The sequence below is a fragment of the Nothobranchius furzeri genome, chromosome 7 (genome assembly GCF_043380555.1).
Source record: "Nothobranchius furzeri strain GRZ-AD chromosome 7, NfurGRZ-RIMD1, whole genome shotgun sequence".
NCBI lineage: Eukaryota > Metazoa > Chordata > Actinopteri > Cyprinodontiformes > Nothobranchiidae > Nothobranchius > Nothobranchius furzeri.
Window position 1 is genome coordinate 75,061,705 of NC_091747.1, and position 21,296 is coordinate 75,083,000.

Below are 21,296 nucleotides of genomic sequence, written 5' to 3' on the forward strand. Positions count from 1 at the left end.
GTGCATATGAACTGTGGGATCTCAAAATCAGTCCATTTGGTGACGTTACATCAGTGACCACAGAAGCTGCCACCATGCTTTACTTCATCATTTAAAGTGGATCATAATTTTATTAGAGTGTATTTTGAGCCTAAAGTTGCAGCAAAACCGATAAGGTGCAGGTGAGTCATCGTTCAGACCATTTTTAGGAGACATTTATCTCTGACCCATGAATAACTCAGCCATAAATGACTCCAAAAAGATTCATCTCTTAGGCCCTGTCCACACGTAGACGGGGATCTGCCAAAACGTAGATATTTTTCTACGTTTTGGCCTGTCATCCACACGAAAACGGAGTTTTTTAAAAACTCCGGCCAAAGTGAAGATCTGCATTTTCTCCGTTTTGGGTGTCTGTGTGTGGACAGACAAAACCGGAGTTTTAAGGTCCGCAACGTCACTTTCCGCGACAAAAAAAATGCTGACATCACGTGTGCGACCTGTGTTTACACTAGCCGACAGCATGGATGCCCTCAGAGCTGCGCTCGCTTTATCATTTGTCCAAGCTCTTTCTGCTTGTTTGTTTTTGCAAGTGGAATTACTGCTCCTTGCGGAAGACCACAGACGAAGGACGAGGTTAAGAACGGGGGAAGTACTGCCGCCTACAGTTCTGGCATGTCCTTAACAACGTATTTATCCGGGTACGTGTGGACAGAGTTTGTTTTAAAACGAGGTGGTGTGGATGCAAGTTTTTGGAGGGGCGGATATTCGTTTAAAAAAACCCGGCTACGTGTGTACTAGGCCTTATAGTCTCTTTGTTACCAACATGTCATCCACGCGTTGCTTTTTCTTTAGGCTAAACAACAAATGCACTTTGGGTGAATACTTATGGTTCTGTTCCATCACATATTTGCTTCCCTGATGACTCCCAGCTGGAAATACGAAAGCTCTGAAACGAGCCGCACCTCATTCTCACTGTAAATAAAGCCAAGCATTGTGCAATCTAGTAAGTGAGAAAATTAGATTATGAAAGTGGAGTTTTGGTTCCATCCAGATGAAAAATCTGCTGGACATAGCAGCATGAAGGTGTGTGTCCACACACACACACACACACACACACACACACACACACACACACACACACACACACACACACGCACGCACGCGTGCAATACTGAAACACATGGGTCAGGTGAAGCAGGTCAGTTTATAAGACGGTGAACTAGTGGAGCTCACATTACTGATTCTCTATGGCTCTGTCTCTTATTCTCAAGGATTTGCATAATCTCATTATCTGCCACTGACAATCCCTAATCTGCATACAGGTGCATGCTAACGGCCACACAGGAAGAGTTAACAATATATGCCTTGTTTTAAGCATCTGCATGTTTGATCTGGTTGTGCATTAGAGGTTGTATGAACTAGTCGACTAGTCGACTTCACTGCTCTGTAGTGACTTTTTATGCCCGTCATCGACTAGTTGCTGTCATGTGATAATGACAAGATGCAGTCCTTGGAAAAGACAGCAGGTGACGAGCCCCTGCGCGTCTGAATCGAGGCGGACGCGACGTGCTGTGCCAGAGCGTCGGTACCCGCCGTAAAACGGACATTTAACCAAACTGTGACCTTTTCCCTCTTGCAATTTAACCTTCCCCTCACCCCCATCCCAACCTTAACCAGCTTGCACATGCAAAGCTTTGATCATTGACGCGCTCCAGACATCTGCGTCCTGAGCACGGCCACAGTAACATTATCAAATCAGGTGTCGCCACCTCAAAAACAAATTTAACACGCGATCGTTCATGTCGGCTCATTTCCTTTTATGTTTTCTGTCTTTTATTTTTGCCTGATGCACCCCGCTGCTGTGGAGCGGGGCGCATCACCTGTTTTGTCCTCAGGTGACGCACTGCAGCCGGCGAGCAGCTCGCACTCCGCAGTTTTTGCGGTCGGTGGATCTTTTAGAACAACTAGTCGAAGTTGACTTGATTTTCATTACTTGACTGTCGACTTTAAAAAAAAATGAATTCATGCAACCCCTATTGTGCATTGAGTAAAAACGTGCATGTCCTCTGGGTTTTCCCTACTTCTGTGAGTAAAGCTGCAGCGCCGTTGCTTCCGGGAGTCTGTCGTGTTATGATGCATCATAAAAACCAGCAGAGGCGTGGATCATCTCAATCAAAGCTCAGGTACTTTCACATATGAGGAATGAGTCACATAACCACCTGGTAAACACTAAAGAAGAGAGTAATTTCTAATTTTATGATGTTTCCTGGCTTGTTTGGCTCCATGCCTGACCTGGTCACGGTGTCCCTCTCATGTATGGTCTCTATACCTGATAAACCAACTAAAGGGAAGAACTACAGTGGTTCTGTGAGGTTGTGTTCTACTTATAAACAGCGCCCTCTGCAGAATATTTAGCGCCACTGCAGCAGGTGCAGCAAAATGCTGTAGGGTTGACTGAGTTACATTTTGTTTAATGCGTGATTACAATAAAAAAAAACACAAGTCTTAAAATATATTATTTTATAAAAAATGTATCCATTTCCATGCATACGTTACTACTTGCCTTTGAAAAGCTAAAGTTTGGTTTATTCACTGGAAAAATATTAAAATTTTACTAAATAAAAAAAACTATTTGCTAGAAGCAGCACCTTCAACGTCCTTCAGAGGATTAACATCAGAGAAAAAACATTTTTTCATCGTAGTCATAAAATTTTACACTCAACCTTTAAAATAACATTTATAAAACTCTGCATTTATAGACTCAATAAGATCAAGCTTGTCACATTTTTACAGTAAGTGCTACACATAAACTAAAGAGGGGATGGGAAATACACACACACACACACACACACACACACACACACACACACACACACACACGTCTAATGGATGGGAGGCATTGGGGTTGTGAACGTGGACAGGGGGCTCCAGAGTGATGATCTGGACTCTGTTTCAGAGTCCCTGCTGCTCCATTCCTGCACACAAAGAAACACACACATGGCAGCCGATTAAAGATCTGAGTGTGATGTCACTTCCCATGGCAGAGGTCATATCCTTCCACTGCTTTCACTGCTAAATATATGTTCGTGTTTCCTGAGACAGACTCACCGACAACCTGGCAACCCTTCAAAGGGAATAATTCTGCTGCTGGGTTCAGGGAGTTTAATTCAGCTGAGTTTAAATCTTTCTTTTGCTGAATAAATTTGTACAGAATTCATCTTTCTACAAATATGATCTCCATTTCACTTTGGAGACAGAATAAAACACTAAATTCTCTGTTTTCTTTAGACTTAATTTTCCTCGTTCACCAAATCAGAGTTAAAGTCCCATTAGTCATCATCACACACTGGTGAAATTACACCTCTGCATCGGACCCATCCCCATGGGGAGCGTTACGCTGCAGCACTGGCTGCGCTCGGGAACTATTTGGTGGTTTAACCCCCCAATCCAACCCCTTAAAAGGAACTCCGGCTATGAGGACGTGTATGCCCTAATACGCCACACGTTTTAAGTTGTACCAAACTATGTTGTTAGAAACACACAAAATATTGCTGTTTATTTTTAAATCTATAATATTTGGTACATTTTTGGACAAACGTAGGACGCCATGTTTTCCGCACGCGATGCACTCTGGGGGCGATGATGTATATTGGTTGCACTTGGAAGAATAGCTATTGACGCTAGTGTTTGTTTACACGCTCACTGTATTGTGATGGTCAGAAGACGGAAGCTGCCGGGCTCTGAGGGTGTGGTGATTGGACACCGGCTGGTCCTCGTTATGGATAACGAGGCCGGGGAGAATAAAAGGGAGACAGGTCTACGGAGATGTGTGTGTGGTCGACCTGTCATTGTGGCATCGGACTTTGGTGGGTGGGGTCGTTCGCAGTCGGTTAGGGCTGCCGGCGACGAAGACAGTTAAGCAGGCGTACAGCGTTCCAGTGTTAGGAGGGAAGGCTGGTTGCCTTCTTTAGGTAGCGAGGGCTGGGCATAGTGGATGCCAAGACCACGCCGATATCTGCCGCTACGGACTCAGGCAGTTGGACTCATGTTGTGGACTACCCGCCGTCCTCGCAAGCTGCACCCCGGGGCGTTGGACGGCGTTGGAAGCTCAGACCCCGGGGAGGGGGCTCACGGCATCTGAGACAGCTAAGTACCGCTGCTTATGTTACTCAGGCTGGACAGTTGTGTTTTGTGATTGTTTGTGCAATAAAGTGTATCTGTTTATAAGTCGTTGCCTACTGGTGGTCTTTTCGGGTTCTGACTGGAGGGCAAGATGTTCTGCCCGTGTGCCCACGGAAGTATACATTACAGTATTAATAAAGTAAAACGCTGCATTGTGCTGCTTTTGGATTTAATTTCCAGTCAGAGGGCAACAAGGGGAGTGATGTGAGTTTACACAGTTTTCACACTGGCAAGAAGAGGAGAAAGCAGTGGGAAGATGCCTATGGACGGACACAACTTCACAAAGATCCGCGGCTGTGTTCCCAACATTTTTCTCCTGATGCGTTTGAGGCTTATAGTCGACCACAACTACTTAAAGAGCTCACTAGAGCGGCTGGGTGTGAGAGAAGGCGGAAACTAAATGCTTTACCGACCATTTTCCCCCACAAGGAGCCTAAAAGCCCTCGGAGAGACAAGAGACGCTGGACGCTCTCCTGAGCCGACAAGCTGCTCCTGCAGCTGCCGCTTCGGTCACGTTCAGCGAACCATCGGACACGCCACTCGTCACGGATGAAGCTGAACATTCACCTCTCCCGTCAGTAAGACAAGTAGTAAGTGTAGCAATACAGTGTTCTCCAAATATGTAATATCTGCAAAAAGGATTAAAGACGTTTCACTGAATATCCTGATCATCTATGAAGCACACGACAGCTCTGGATGCTAAAATTCTCCAAAACCATTCATAACTGAATAAGTTTCATCACACGATAGTTCACCGTTAACTTCTGCTGACAAAAATGTGAGCTCTCTCTCTCTCTCGGTTACCATGGAGACACATTTGCCGCACACACACCACTGGTTTTGTCCTACACTCGCTTCATCCCGCTCTTCTTGCTCTTCATTTTGAACAGTTACTACAGGGTCGCAAAGCCGGCCAGTGCAACCGAGGTACAACCATGTGATGTCACTACCCAGAGTGCATTGCAAGGCTAACAACAATGGCGACCTACGAGTTAAACAATTTTTAACTACTTTTTTTTAAATGAAGACATTAAGAAGTTTTTTTACACTACTTTAATATAACTGATACAAATGGGCCATTCCCACCTGTACCGGGTCGGCCCGGGCCGGGTAGCGTAGGTTGTTTACATATCTGGGTGGCCTGGTATTTTTCCGGGCCAACCAAGGCTCATTCTCAGCCCTCTTCTCGAGGGGGTCTGCTTCAGGCCGACCAGGGCCAACACACCCACTGCTGACAGCAAATTCACACCTTCCATTAGGGCAAGCCTCTGATTGGTGGGTAGAATCAGCCCACATGGGCTTAAGACAAGGATGTGTGGAATCAACCGGGCCAGGCTGGGGCTGACTGGGGCTACCCGGGCCGGGCCGACCCGGTACAGATGGGAATGGCCCATAACATTTATATTTTAAGAACCACAAGGTTTTGTAACCTGGGTTCCTTTTAAAGCCAAGTGTGAAGCAGGGAGGCATTGGCTTCCATTTTTAAAGTCTTTGGTATGACCCAACTGGGATTTGAAACCCAGTCTCCCACCCCTAGAAAATTGCTCCCCTCCCAGGAAAAGCAGTGTTAAAAATCTATTACTATTCAGTCAAACCATAAATTGATCTCGTTTAGTCAAGACATAATTGTAAAACAAAATAAAATCAATATAATAACGAGTAAAAAAAATTATCAGAATAAAAAAAAACATATTTCTGCTGCTCACCATTTAAAAAGGTTTTTATCTCCATGTTTTTTGTGAACACAGAAACAGGTGAATTAAACTTACGATTTAAAATAAATTTTGATATACCATTTTACATAACTGAAATGTATTTTTCTGAAATGTTTGTGTTTGTAAGTTTTAAGTTAAATATTTTGGATACATACTGTTTTTTTTATATATATATAAAAATTAATAAAGAAGCATTGCAATACATCGCCACAGGCTAAACTCTCCCAGCGTTACCACAAGGACCAATTTAGTGTGCCACCCTAAAAATTTCTTAGGTCTCGTCTAGCCATCCCTTTCAACATTTTCTGGAGGCGCCCCTGGTCCAATGGGGCACACATCATGCCACTGAAGATTTAGGATATGTGCTCATTTAATTTTTCATCATAATGTGGCCAGCATTAATGTTTAACTATTCCCTACTTTCAATGTTTTATATGAATTTTCACGTTTCTATACTTATCCATCCATCCATCCATCCATCCATCCATCCATCCATCCATCCTTCCATCCATCCATCCATCCATCCATCCATCCATCCATCCATCCTTCCATCCTCTCTCCCCAACAATACTCTCCAGCTAATCCGTGGAATCCCCATTTCCATGCTAGAGCAGAGGGTTATTCCCTCCAGCAGGTTCTAGGTCTTCAAATTCCATTTTTGGTTCTTTTTTAAACACAACTAAGGTTTTTCTTTACCTGCTGATGGTTTCGTTTGTGGCTGCAAACATCCTCAGAGCTGACGCTGATGTTGGCGTCACCTCCTACTCCGTTTATCCGCGGGCAGCAGAGGACGTTGTCGCCCTCTGCTGCCCGCTCTCCCCTCCGACGATGCAGTCCCATGTGCGGTCCAACGTGTAAACTCCATCGTCTCTGTTCATGGTCTCACATCCATGTCTCCTTATCTCAATAGCTTCTTTTATCCATCTTTTGTATTTCTGTTGTTCGGTGTTTATGATTCTTGTGTTGTCCGAGTCCATTACCTGGTTTTCTCTTATGCAGTGATCTGTTACGGCTGACTTCTTTATTGTACTTTCTGCTTCTTCTTTTGCTGCTCTTGTGTGTTTTCGACTTGTTTCTTTCTCGCACTCCTTTCTATGTTCTATTGTTCGTGTGTTGAGTTGGCGTCCGGTTTCTCCTATGTATGTTTTATTGCAGAGTTTGCATGGGATTTCGTAAACGACTCCACATTTATGTCCAGCTGGTATTTTGTCTTTTGGGTGTACTAGTCTGTTTCTAACTGTTGTGCATGTATTTTTTATTTTTTTTTGGTGTGGTTATGTTGTGTTTTTTCATTGTTGCTCTTATTTTTCTGTTATGCCTCTGATGTATGGTAGGATAAAGAAAGAAAACACAAGAGCAGCAAAAGAAGAAGCAGAAAGCACAATAAAGAAGTCAGCCGTAACAGATCACTGCATAAGAGAAAACCAGGTAATGGACTGGGACAACACAAGGATCATAAACACCGAACAACAGAAATACAAAAGATGGATAAAAGAAGCAATCGAGATAAGGAGACGTGGATGTGGGACCATGAACAGAGACGATGGGGTCTACACATTGGATCGTGCATGGGACTGCATCATCGGAGAGGGGAGAGCGGGCAGCAGAGGGCGACAACATCCTCTGCTGCCCGCGGATAAATGGAGAAGGAAGTGACGCCACCATCAGCGTCAGCTCTGAAGATGTTTGCAGCCGCAAACTAAACCGTCAGCAAGGTAAAGATAAACCTTATCAGTGTTTATAAAAGAACCAAAAATGGAATTTGAAGACAAACACAACAAGAACGTACAAACGAGGTTCTAGGTCTGCCCTGGGTCCTCCTCCCACAGAGACATGACTGGAAAACATCCACATGGAAGCAAACTGATCTGCTGCTTTAACCACCTCAGATGATTCCTTTCAGTGCAGAAAACCAGCAGTTCAAGTTGGTTCTACAGCTGCTCTGCAGAGAAAACTCACTTCAGCCACTTGCATCCAGAATCTAGTTGTTTTGATCATGACTCAAACCTAATGATCATAGGTGGTGGCTGGAACGTAGAAGTACCAGTAAACGAAGAGCTCTGCTGTTTGACTCTGCTCTTTCTTTACCACGACAGACCAGAGCAACGCCCTCATAGCTGAAGACATCCTTCTGTCACTCTTTGTTCCTAAACTCCTCCGCCGGAGGCAAAGACTCTCTCCCAGAGGAAACATTCCACCTATTTCTGGTTAAGAACCACAGCCTCAGACTTTTTAAGCACAAATCGAGTATTTACCTGTTTGGAAACTGCAGATGATAATACTCCTGTAGGTAAATCTGATGCCTGTTTTTGGTCTGTGGATGTGGAGGCAAGCCAAACAAGGACTGGGCGGACGACCACGTGAATCCCCACAGCCAGGTGTCCAATTTGCTACTGCAAGGCAGCGGTGCTAGCATTAGCAAATGTGTCGTGCGATTGGTTTTTATTTTTCTTCTATTGCATCTAGTCATTCAATGACCCTCCATGTTCTCCAAATTATTGATTTTCATTTGGAATAGAAATTATCCTAATGGAGTCCCTCAGCACAGAAACAGCTGCAGGAGCTCAAACCCCAGGTCTTTCTGGGTCTTTCTGTCCTTCTGGTTGCACTTCTTCAATTAATTGGTCCATAAATGCAGTTTTATAAATAATTGTCCAAACGTATCATTCTCTAGAGTCTTTAGTTTGCAGCTGCTATAAAACCCAGACAAACTAACGTCCATATGTACATAAAACGTAACTAAATGTGTGTATTTCTTGTGCAGTAACATTTAAATAAGTGTCTGCTCTTTGATAGAAGGTGAAACCAGAACTGCAACTCAAGCCGAGACCCTTAATGACAACGGTTCCCTTCAGCAGCCTCCTGCTCTTTTGGACAGCTGCTCAGGAGCGGTTCACAGCATGTGTTAGGATGAAACTCCTGCTGAGAGCCTTTCGTTAGGCTAATTAATAAATATGATCAGGACTAACGAGGGCCACGCTCTGACACCGTACATCAGCACTGATGAGAACAACATGTGTGCAGGTATGAGTTTAGGATTGATCAGCAGTGAAGTGTACGTGTTTACAGCAGAGATCAGGACGTTTACTGTTGTTTGTAATCGTGAATCAACAGAAAACACTCATTCCTGCTGAAAGACGTAGGTGGCCTGAGAGTTTGGAAGTTTCTTCTTATTTTCTGTGTCACAAAAACCCCCTGATTTAAAACAATTAATCAATGTCTAGTAAAATGTGGAAAATATAAATGTGGTGATATAAAAACAAACATTGACAAAGGTTTGCCCTAGATTAGAGATTAAATCACTAAATGTTATAGTAGGCTTTATTTCAGCTGAGCTATGAGGTCACTGCATTGGGGTCTCATTCATCAAACATTGCGTAAAATCCTCACTATAACCGTACTTAAGCTCAGCAAAAAAAAAGTACTTACGCCAAGTAGGTTTGTGATCTATCAAACGTGGAGTACGCACAGCTGCACGCAATCTCCGCTTCATAAATCAAAAACTATCAACAAAGTTTCTCAGCTGCATTTTAGTCAAATCCCGCCCTCACCACGCCCACTTACTGCCATAAATAGTCAATGCAAAGTGCCTTGTGGACCTCATACATATACATAAGCCGGCTGTTGCAGCGCTCCGCCAATGACCGTAGATCAAGGAATCGCTGTTCACAGAAGCAGAAGCTGAGGTACTTGTGGGTGAGGTGGAGAAATGAAAGGAAGTGCTTTTGCGAAACAAATAAGAGAAAATCCACGGAGTGGCACAGCGTTGCTGAAGCCGTCAATGATGTGGGTTATTCAGAGAGATCTGTGGCGGGTATAAAAAAATGGTCCAGTCGGGATTTGATCCCAGATTCCTGGATGAAAGTCACGTGCACTAACCAGTCAGCCAAACGGAGATCCCCCTTGTTCAAGTAGCCAGGGCGCATGATCAGTTGGGTCACAGTGACAGGACACACACACTGTCACAGACGCATGATTCTGTCTCAATCTGTCCCCCAGCTGATATTCTGCATTCCGTGTTCTGCGCTTCAGGCTGTGTGTGTGTGTGTGTGTGTGTGTGTGTGTGTGTGTGTGTGTGTGTGTGTGTGTGTGTGTGTGTGTGTGTGTGTGTGTGTGTGTGTGTGTGTGTGTGTGTGTGTGTGTGTGTGTGTGTGTGTGTGCGCGTGCATGTGTGTGTACAAGCGTATGTGTGTGCGTGTGAGGGGTCTTGTTCTGTGAAAACGAAGCAGTACAAGTGATAATGCTGCAGGATTTCATCATTTTATCCTGCTCAGCAGCAGCACTGCAGGTGCTCTCCATGTCCAAAATGTGTGTAAGCAAGGTCCTTAGTCAACTTAAAGTTGTGCACATTTTTACGCTAAGTTTTCTTTCATAAATCCCAGAGTTGCTTACGCAGTTTTCTGACCCCGTTTATCTACGGCACTCGGCCTACGGCCTCGAGCCTATGACCTAATCACACCAGTGCTGATATTCAGCAACAACGCACTCCCTCTCGTGTGATATTGCTTCATGTAGCCAATCCTCATCTCTACAGTGGTGATGGTAGGATGGGGGCTGAAAAAGTCCAGTACACTGAACAGTTCTGTCTGCAGCAGCTTCATAATATCTGAGGTGAATCTCAATTTAACTCAAATATGGTGCAAAAGTTCATGTATGTCAGTAATTCTACCTAAAAGGCGAAATTAGTACATTATGCTGACTCATTCCACCCAAATCACCTGTAAGTCACTTAGGACAAAAGTGTCTGCTAAATACATAAACATAAATCCAGATATCTTTGCTGTGTTCATGCTGTATTGAAATTCTAATTCCATCTTTTAGTTCTTTTTAAAACACAGAAAGGTTTTATTTACCTGCAACGTTTCGTTTGAGTCCGCCTGACGAAGTTTGCAGCCGCAAACGAAGCGTTGCAGGTAAATAAAACCTTTCTGTGTTTAAAAAAAGAACTAAAAGATGGAATATAAATCCAGATATTTCAGCCTTTTTGGTTTACAGCCGATGAAAACCCTACATTCAATCTCAGACAATTAGAATAATGTGAAAAGGTTCAATGACTCAAAGGCCCTGTCCACACGTAGCCGGGGATCTGCCAAAACGTAGATATTTTTCTACGTTTTGGCCTGTCATCCACACGAAAACTGAGTTTTTTCCCACGAAAACGGATCTTTTTAAAAACTCCGGCCAAAGTGAAGATCTGCGTTTTCTCCATTTTGGGTGTCTGCGTGTGGACAGACAAAACCGGAGTTTTAAGGTCCGCAACGTCACTTTCCGCGACAAAAAAATGCTGACATCACGTGTGCGACCTGTGTTTACACTAGCCGACAGCATGGATGCCCTCAGAGCTGCGCTCGCTTTATCAATTGTCCAAGCGCTTTCTGCTTGTTTGTTTTTGCAAGCGGAATTACTGCTCCTTGCGGAAGACCACAGACGAAGGACGAGGTTAAGAACCGGGAAGTACTGCCACCTACAGGTCTGGCATGTCCTTAACAACGTATTTATCCGGGTACGTGTGGACAGAGTTTTTTCTTAAACGAGGTGGTGTGGATGCAAGTTTTTGGAGGGGCGGATATTCGTTTTTAAAAACCCGGCTACGTGTGGACTAGGCCAAAGTGTCACACTCTAATCAGCTAATGAATCCAGAACACCTGCAAAAAGTTCCTGAACCTTTAGATGGTCTCTCAGTCTAAGATGGATTACTGACATTAATGGACTTTTTCACCATATTCTTATTTTTCCAGTTTCACCTGTAGAGTAGATGAAGTCTCTTTCTCCTCTAATCCTCTAACATCATGCAGCTTTCATTTCAAACCACCGATAAGCAAGCTCTCATCATCCCATAAGTCATGATGTTGAAATGGAAAAGGTAAGCAAACTGTTTACCACTTGAAACTACCAACATATCTGAGAGTTTCCAGCAGTGAATAATTACCTCTGGAGGAAAGCTTGAACTTCTGACAGGAACAGCTGGAAGAAAAAAATGTATACAATAATAAACAGTCTCTGTCATCTCTTCTCATGAAATGTTTTTTCAAAGGAAAAATGAGGATGGAGAATAAATAGACCAGAAGCAGAATGAGTTATTGTTCAAAAAGAGGAACTGGCATTCTGAGAAAAACAATCCCACCAATAACACGGTCCTGAGCATGACGCTGAGTCCAGAACTTGTCTTCCTGCCTGGAAAAGTGCAGAGTGATCAAATTCATAAGCCACTAAACTATACCGCCCTCAGATTATCAGTGGATTATTTGCAGATTCATGCACTTTTAAAAGAGAATCAATACCTTCTCTTCTTGTCCACAGCTGCTGTGTTTACTTGAAGGAAAAATGGAGGAAGCAGAAGAAACGATCAGTTTCACAAAGGAAGATAAAGCTGGGAGAGCGTGGTTTATGTGTGCAATACCTCTCCGGCGAGCCACTAGCACCACAAAAACCAGTGAGAAGAGGAACAGCACTGCAGCAGAGAACGAGCCCAGCACAAGAGGCCAGTCCACACCTGACACACACATCTCACTGTCATTACTACCAAAGCAAATAGGACAGCTGCGTGGAATGTGCTGAGTCATTCTCGTTTATTCTGACCAGAACATTTTAGATCCGTCTGTCATTTATGGACCCACCTGGTGATGATGGAGGAGGGATTCCTGCAAAGTTCAAATGAAATGGTTTAAAGTAAACTCAGTCCAATTCAGACCACACACACACACACACACACACACACACACACACACACACACACACACACACAGCAGTCTAATCTCTACCTCTGGTTACAGCCACAGGGAGGCTTCGATCAGAGTTCCTCCAGTTCCTCCCCAGTAGCACACTGTACCGGCACTGGTACGAGACCAGAGGAGCATCCTGGACAGGCACTGGGAACGCGACTTGATGCTGGATCACTTTTGCATGGTATTCAGCGACTTGGTGTTCATTATCTGACAGGTAGAGTGAGAACACGGCACCGGGATACGCTGGAGAACCCGTGCAGAGCAAATGCCACACATCTGTCTGCTGCTGGAGGACGAGGGAAGGCACCGGAAGCAGGTCTGGGAGAAACAACCATCAGAAATAAACACGTCTCATTTTGATTATGTCAAATCTAAATTGCCCAAGTCCACCAAACCTGTTAGGGTGATCTGAACTATGTTGCTGGCAGTTGAATTAACCACTCCTCTTCTTCTAGAGATCTGGTAGAGGCAGGTGTACTCGCCCTCCTCTCCACCCCCAACCGGCCCCACCATGAAGATCCCCGGTTGTGGTTCAGAGTTTGACACCTGGCTGGCCTGAAACTGGGAAATTAAAGGTGTTGCTTGTGTTTGTTCAGCAGTCCTCAGCAAGAGAAAGGTCTGTGGTTTGTTTGACTGGGCCTGGGTCAGAGGAGCGGGGATGGCGCAGCGGAATCGGAGCATTTCCCCTCGTTTCACTGCACCGTCAGAGGGTTCAACCGACAAGAGCGGAGGGGGGAACGAGGGGAGGCTGTGAGTTGGTTCTTCAACTGTAAGATACAAAACAGAGAGATGAGTTAATCTATTTCTTCTTGTTTTCTGCTTGCATCGTACCACCTGTTCCTGCTGTCATCCCAGATCAATATTTCATAGAAACTTTGCATGTCATGTTTGTTGAAAGAGATTCTGTCCCTGGTCCAGAGCTGCATTTGTCCACATGGAGTCAAGTCTTGTGATCAAACAAGACAAAGATCTATATGTTTGACCACAGTGACAAGAAGTGTGAGTGGAGAAGTCAAAGATCCAAGCACGGTGGTGACAGCATCATGGTGTGGGGCTTGTGAATTACAAAAAGGGGCGGGGGGGGGGGGGGGTGAACCAAAGAAGAACCCTCCACATGTTTCAACTTGAATCAAGCTGAAATCATCAGCTCGATGACTGACACAGTTGGATGATCCAACAGAACAACGGTCCCAGAGAGCTGGTGTCTGATTGGATAAAACATGCTAACATGGACCTTTTTAAATTTGTAGACTCTGCTTATAAACAGAATGCATGCTAAAGCCGGGGTACGCTGTGCGACTTTTTCACTTTTTTGAGCCGATTTTCCACTCGTGCGAGAATCCACGAGATCGGGGCGAGTTTTGTGCCGAGCGTCGTGTAGTGTACAGGGGGTTACGAGAGGCGATTAACACCACGTGACCAGCTACCGATCAGCAGTCGTGAGCTCGCACGGACTTCTGGCGTGTTTAATATTTTGCTCGTCCCTCGTGAGGGTATCGCACTGTTGAAGCGGCGCTGCGAGCAGCTGCGACCCAAAAAGTATCAGAACCGCTCACGGCGCATGCGCAATCCTGCATCAACACCGCTTGCCCGCTATTTCCCTAATAACACACGCTGTTAGTTTTTGTTTCTACACGTTTTTTTACTCACAAAGATTTTCAAGAAAGCATGTTTGTCGTGTTCATGTCAAATTAAACTGATCACAAAACACAGATTTACTTTCTTTATTTCGTTTTCCTCATCCAACCCCCATAAATCCCTGTGTGTCCTCCTGCAGCACTCCCGAAGGACAACAGGCAAAACAAGACAAAAAAGTCTGACGTGTTGTGTAAAAACTGCTATTTTTAGCATATTTTTAGGGCCGACGTGTTGCTACCAGACGTACAGTGTGAGCAGTCAGATCGCATCCGAGAACTGGGTCGTGCAGTGTGAGCGCATGGCTCGTGAGATCTGCCCTGCGAGGAAGTCGTACAGTTTGAGCTGAAGCTGAGTGCTGCGAGTGAAAAAGTCGCACAGTGTACGCCCGGCTTAAGGAAGCAGCTAATTTAAGCGACATCTGCCAAATAGAGATGTCATATATCAGACAGGATAATGTCAGACATTCGTTGATGTTTTAAAAACACACTAAAACAGTGTTTTAAGTGAGATGGTTTGCACCAGTACACAGTACCAGCATGTTTAGACTTTACCCCTCAGTGTACCCACTATTTTCTTTGTTGATTTTAAAAAGTTGCCACAAAGAAACCCACTGCTTTGACACACAACGCGTGTGGATGTAGGTACTTTGGATGAAAAATCTATCCATCCATTTTCCTCCACTTATCCGGGGGGGTTCGGGTCATGGTGGAAGAAAGCAGAAAGACCCAGACTTCCCCCTCCCCAGCCTCTTGAGCTAGCTCCCCTGGGGGAATCGCACAGCGTTCCCTGGCCAGCCGAGAGACATAGTCCCTCCAGCGTGTCCTGGTTCTTTCTTTAGGTCTTCTCCCGATTGGATGGGAAACCTCACCACGGAGGCGTCCAGGGAGGCGTCCTGATCAGATGCCCGAGCCACCTCAACTGGCTCCTCTCGATGTGGAGGAGCAGCGGGTCTGCTGTGAGCCCCTCCCGGATGACTGAGTTTCTCACCCTATCTCTAAGGAAGAGCTCAGACACATAGACGGTGGCATTAAGGGAATTCCGGATACTTAAAGAAGCGGAAAATTTGCAGTCAAAGTTTAACATGCTGTGGAACATTGAACCAAACTTCATTTTCTAGCTAACCGCCACCAGTGGAAGCCTCTGTGTGTGTGTGTGTGTGTGTGTGTGTGTGTGTGTGTGTGTGTGTGTGTGTGTGTGTGTGTGTGTGTGTGTGTGTGTGTGTGTGTGTGTGTGTGTCAGTGGGTGTGTGGTTTCTATATGAGGTTCAGGGTGTAACGACCACACACACACACACACACACACACACACACACACACACACACACCCACAGAGAGGAGGACAATAAGAGACCACAGAGAGCACCTGCAGACTGAAGTGTGTTGAGGGTGTTGAGTCGGGCGGATGGGAGTGTTTATTATTTTCTACCACGTGTAAAATCACTTACTCTTTAAATCGACTCTAGAATCATTTTGTTCTGTTGTGAGTAAAACATTAACCTGAACTGCTTGTGGATCCCTCCAACAGCAGCCAAAGTCTCATAAGTTACATTAAAGTGAGGTTAGAACACATATGGAGACAGATTCACCAGATTTTCCACACAAATAAGATGAAGTTGCAGGTTTAATTCCCGGCGGTGCTGCTGGAAGTGACACAATAAAATGCACCTACCTCTTTGACGATCCAGTTGTAAATAAGGACTGAACGCGCTGTAGTGTCCTGCCTGGTTCTTATAGAGACAGCAGAAGATTTCAGCCCGGCCTGAATCCCACTCCTCCATCCTGACAGTGAAGTGGACCTGCTCAGCAGCAGACAGCAGGTCCTGTGAGTCCACCTTAGTTGGATCAGAGAGAGAATGAGTGAAGGTCCCAGTAAAAAGTAAGAACTAGGTAACTGACACATAAACTTCAGTTACTTTCTCTGTGTTGCGGTACAGCATGAACAGGACCCCAGGGGAACCCCCGGGGGCTCTGCAGACCAGGACCACGGAGTCCCTGGACCTGGAGGAGATGTCCAGGGTGGGTGTTGGAAGGGTGGGGGAGGAGGTGGAGGCTGAGAGTCCATCTGCATTAAACAAAAATTCAAATTAAAGTTCAGATTAATTTATTACAAGAGAATAAAAACTTAGATCTCTACACATATTTTATACAATACAAATTCTAGATAGTTACATTTTTATACCTAAATATGTTTTTATTATTGCCGTTAGAGGAAGGAAATGATGTCATAAAAATAAGAGAAATGACAACAATATATATTTTTAAGTATAAAATGAAAGGTGTGTGTGGTGTGTGACTTACCCCAGCATAAGGAAGTCAGCATGACTGTATGAGCCCAGAGAAATCCTCCACAGAGGAGCTGCATCCTGGCCATAAACAGAGCTCTGTCTGGGGTAAATAAAGCTCCTCCGATGTGCCTCGTTCTGTCTGTCCTCCGTCTTCCTCCCTGTGTTTTCTTATGTTTCTGACATCCTCTTGGTGTGTGTGTGTGTGTGTGTGAAGCTCACTTCCTTTTTAGGAGATCATTGGTCGATTGTGATGAGAAAAAAACGACGTACAGATATGTGCCAGCACACCGAGATGCTGGAGGAGTGATGACAGTTGTGGGTGTGCCTTGAAATCACTTAAATGTAGTTTTGTGGCTTCTTGACTTCATTTCTGTTTTCTGTTGATGTGAAACTGAGCAAGGCCCTGCAGCAGGGTGACAGCTAAAGCTGTGTGAATTCCTGTCAGAGCCTGTGACGTTTCTCCTGGTTCAGTCAGCTGACTGGTTAAAAGAAACAACCGCAAACCTCCAGTTCCCATATTTAACCAACACACATCAGCTGCCTTGCTGTGGTTCTCTGGTTTTCCTGCCTGGATCACCAACCAGAACACCATCAACATTCTGCAGATTGCACTGCAGCAATGAGTAGCTAATGTAAACATGTAAACAGACTCCTGTTGGGGAGGAGAATCTCTCATTTCTGGTGCAGATGATCACGTCAGAGACGAAAACAGCTGAACTGTTCACCCGTTCACCAGATAAGAGACGCTCGTGTCACCTGTGACTTTTTCTAAACTTTCACATTCGTGTCAGCTCTCTGATGAGCCATGATCTGAACAGGAAGTTATTATTCATGGCATCGTGCCTGGGTTACGGTCATTCACTTGTCTAGACAACGTTTCATTGTCGATAGGGATTCTGGTGTTAAACTTCCCACATGTCACTCGTCTGCTTCTCCAGTTTTAACTGCTGCCTGTTCATATCCAAGTCCACTTTAGCATCCTGGTTTTGGTTTTCCCAGTTTCCACGGACACAGACCAGCATGCACCAAGGCCTGCTGACTGAGCTCTGTTCCAGATTAAAGGAGATTATGAACCTTAGACTCTGGAACTCTTGATCTGAAGTTCAGATCAGTAGACTCAGTGATCGTGTTGAAAACCACTCAGAAACTGTTTTTAACAACTGTTTCATGTCTCTCGACGGCCATAAGAGCAAAATCTCAATCATCAGTGAAATTAATCCTCTTTAACCACAGTAATGTGTTTTGCTGCTAGTTGCGCTTTAAGCAAGTTGCTCATCACTGTACCAACAAAATATGTAAATCTACATTTTTCCTTCTCTTGTGTTTTTTTGTATTCTTCTATGGCAAATACACTATTTCAGTGCCTTCAAGTTGCCTTGTGTTTCCATATTCACATAAAGGCTCTCTGATTCTAGTCCTCCATTATTCATGCTTTGGCTTTTATTTTACTTGTTTTAATCTAAAACACAAATTTTTCCAAAAAGTGTTTTACAGACAACATTTATATATAGTCAGGCTTCATTTTTGGGTTGCTTTCCTTCTTCTTTAATTACTTAATAAATGATAATTACAGGTTTTAATTTCTAGGTTTTTTTTTTATTTTATTTCATATAAAATGTAATAAAAACGTTGCTAACTTCTACAGATAGATGGTGCCATTGAGTTGAGGTTTAAGTATTCTTTTCCAGCAGAAGCAAAGTACAGGTACCTCATAGAAAACTTTGTAAACAAATAGTTGTTTACTTTTGGTGCTGGGTTCTTGTTTAGGACAAGATGAACAAGTCAGAACATGAAACCTTTGATCCGTCTGGCAAAGCTTCTGCTAGGCTAACTGATATTGGCTAAATAACATTATTTAAAATCTAGTCCAAAAGTTTTAGTCTCAGCTCTTTGAAGCTTTGGTCATCAATGACATGAAAATCAGTTATTTTGTTTATGTGACCATCATATAAAAGCTCTTTAGTTTGTGATTTGCATCAACAAAGAAAAAGAAGTAAAGTTTATTATTTTTCTAGAGGACCTACATGTCTTCTCATGCCTCAAAGATAAGCTCAACTCTAAATTGTCCAAAGTTGATGCAAAAGCCGTTTCTAACGTGCGCCATTCCTGAGCCAACGCCATTGTTGTAGTTTTTCTTCACTGCAGCTGTAATGCTAAGCTTACTTAGCGTATTTCTATGAACTAGAGCGCTGGGATTGGTCAGACCCAAAAGTGTCCTGGCCAATAGTAGACCAGCTGACGCTACAGCAGAGTGTGGGTAGACTGACCTGCAGAGCAAAATCTTACTAGTTTGTTCAGATGACTTGCTTGTTGCGCCACCGAGTTAAAAATCCTTGATTCAAACCTGAGCTTCATTGGTCACATTAAGAAAACCTAACTGTAACATCATGTATCTCCATGACTTTCAAAACTTCTGACCTCTTTTTAATGATTCTTGGTCCTTTTCTATATTTAATTTAATTGATTTTAATATATTTAAAGTAGGGCCGGGACTTTAACGCGTTAATTACGATTAATTAATTAGGAAAAAATAACGTGTTAAAAAAATTAACGCATTTAATCGCAGCTTGCATTTCAGGCACGGCGGAACCTTTGTCATTGCACGACTTTCTCGTAGACTGAATATCACTGACGCACACAGCAATGCACAGTGCTAATGGCTACTAAAACGTAATAAAAACAGAAAGAAGTTGCCTTGCTTGGACTGATGCAGGATTTAGGAAACACGTCCACCTCTTTTCTTAACTTGGAAAAAAAAAAACTTCCAGACAACAAGTCCGTGTCGCGGACATTTTTCAGAGATCGTCTCTGCTGCGGCTGCCCGGTGGCAACGGGAACTTTACAAAAGTTGCAGTAAGCTATATTTTTAGCATTTACGTAACATCTGTGCAGCGCTGAAAGCACCAGACAGAATAATTCTGTGCCCTAACAGTAGTTTATGAAAGTAGTCAGACAAACGAGAGGCACCTGGCTGCCGCTGGGAGAACGCTCCGTGTTCTCACTACTCTGTAAACAATCACAAACAACATGTCTTAAAGTTGAAAACAGAAGTTTAAGTTAAAACAGAAACACTCTGAAACTTTTCTGATGATTTTCTAAACAATTCTGTTTGGGAATTCTATGTTTCTGAGACGAGTCTCTGTCTAAACATCATCGCATGCATTACTATCATTAAGCTGCGAGGTGTGTTGAAGCTGTCATCAGCTAAGGGGCGGATGCTTAAGTGTATCAGGGGCAGTGAGGAACGAGGAAGTTGTGATCAGGCTGGAGATCACACCAGATTCGCTGCTGCAGGCGTGAATCTGCGGGTCTGCAGCATCCCTTCTTAACGTGACATCAGGACTTCCCATGTAAGGAAGGTCTGCTCACCTGTTCGTCAGATCATTATTTCCTCGCCATGATCTTTTATCATCCCATCAACCTCCAGTTATCCAACTGGAACCAGTTAGTGTTCCTGATCATTCTCAGAATATGTCATGCCTGCTCTGGTGTTAAAAGTTAGTACATTTAAGTCCTGGATCGTATTTGTGCCTGTTCTACTGTCATTTTGAAGGATTATTATTTATGTGTTTTTACTACATTATGAGTAGAAATGCTAATAAAAACTCCCAATTATACAAACAAGTGAAACTGGAAAAATTTGAATCTGGTGCAAAGTCAAATTTATTTCAGTCATTCAACTAGTCAGAGAGACTATTTAAAGGATCAGGAACCCTTTGCAGGTGTTTTCTATTTGTAATTATAAATTTTAGTTGATTTGGGTTTTGTTTCATATCACACAGTGACATTTGATTAATTAAAATGCATTTTTTTATTAAAAGCTTTAGTTTACAGTAATAACCATGTCTAATGTTTGATTCTCTGTCTCATAATTTTAATTAAAAGTTTTACTTTGAGAGCACATTTTCCTGAACGATTAAAATGTGATTAATTTAGATTAATTATTACAAAGCCTGTAATTAATTAGATTAAAAATTTTAATCAAGTCCCAGCCCTAATTTAAAGTCCAATAACTACAGAGTTAGCACAGAGCTACAGGAGGGGTCATGAGAGATTTATTACTTGGATAACAATTACTCACACTCAGTGTTTTAGTTTCCTTAAGAACATTTTGTTCTCGATGTGTTGCCGGGTTTGATGCCTGTCTTGAGAAGAAATGACAGCTGTTGTATAATAGAGCTCACAAAGTCTCATTGTTAAATGAAATATAGCTCTTGACAGCTGTCTCTGTGAAGAGATGTGGTGCATTATTACAAATAAGAATGAATCGTGGAAAATAAACACTGTAACGTGAAGAAGGAGCTATTCCTCCAAGGTTATTTAACCTCTCTCCACAGATGCATCTGACACAGTACTAGGCGGCATGAGACTGCCTCAAGGTCATGCATTCGCTTCTAAAACATTTTTCTTTACAGTAAGAGAAGAATGAAGATAAAGGACTCTTTCCTTTAATAAATCAAAGAACTCTATTTTTAATAAAGCTAATCAAAACAAAGTGTTAGTCAATAATATAATGTTGACCGATCTGTGAAATAGCAATGCTATGATTAATATGCTTTAATAAGTAAATGACTTTAATCTAGCTGCACTAGACATTATGACTACACGTAATGTAAACGCACGACACATTGCTGTTACTGATCCAATCAGAACCTTCCTTTCTGAAGCGTGGCATAGTCTCTGTGGTGTTTATAAATCTGCCAACTTTGATTCGACCAGAATTCAAAACATCCAGATTAATTAAACCAGTTCCAACGCCATCTTAAGTTCAGT

The 21,296-nt window shown here is 43.4% G+C and overlaps 1 protein-coding gene across 1 annotated transcript; it reads right to left on the reverse strand.

The window, feature by feature from the left end:
* Positions 1 to 1,644: 1,644 nt before the first annotated feature.
* LOC107382220 (uncharacterized) lies at positions 1,645 to 16,875 on the reverse strand. Its single transcript, XM_015954273.3, has 11 exons — positions 16,537 to 16,875; positions 16,152 to 16,300; positions 15,908 to 16,070; positions 12,997 to 13,368; positions 12,638 to 12,919; positions 12,494 to 12,517; positions 12,277 to 12,369; positions 12,158 to 12,188; positions 12,001 to 12,050; positions 11,806 to 11,840; positions 1,645 to 2,954 (listed from the first exon to the last, which is right to left on the reverse strand). The coding sequence occupies exons 1-11, from the start codon at positions 16,607 to 16,609 to the stop codon at positions 2,862 to 2,864; spliced, it is 1,365 nt and encodes a 454-aa protein (XP_015809759.3). The 5' UTR covers positions 16,610 to 16,875; the 3' UTR covers positions 1,645 to 2,861.
* Positions 16,876 to 21,296: the final 4,421 nt, after the last annotated feature.

Coding starts and splice junctions, on each gene's coding strand:
- LOC107382220 (XM_015954273.3), bottom strand. CDS start 16,609: ATGGCCAGGATGCAGCTCCTCTGTGGAGGATTTCTCTGGGCTCATACA. Junction 16,071..16,151: donor TGTACCGCAACACAGAGAAA/GTAACTGAAGTT, acceptor GATCCAACTAAG/GTGGACTCACAGGACCTGCT. Junction 12,370..12,493: donor CCCTCCTCCATCATCACCAG/GTGGGTCCATAA, acceptor TGTGTGTGTCAG/GTGTGGACTGGCCTCTTGTG.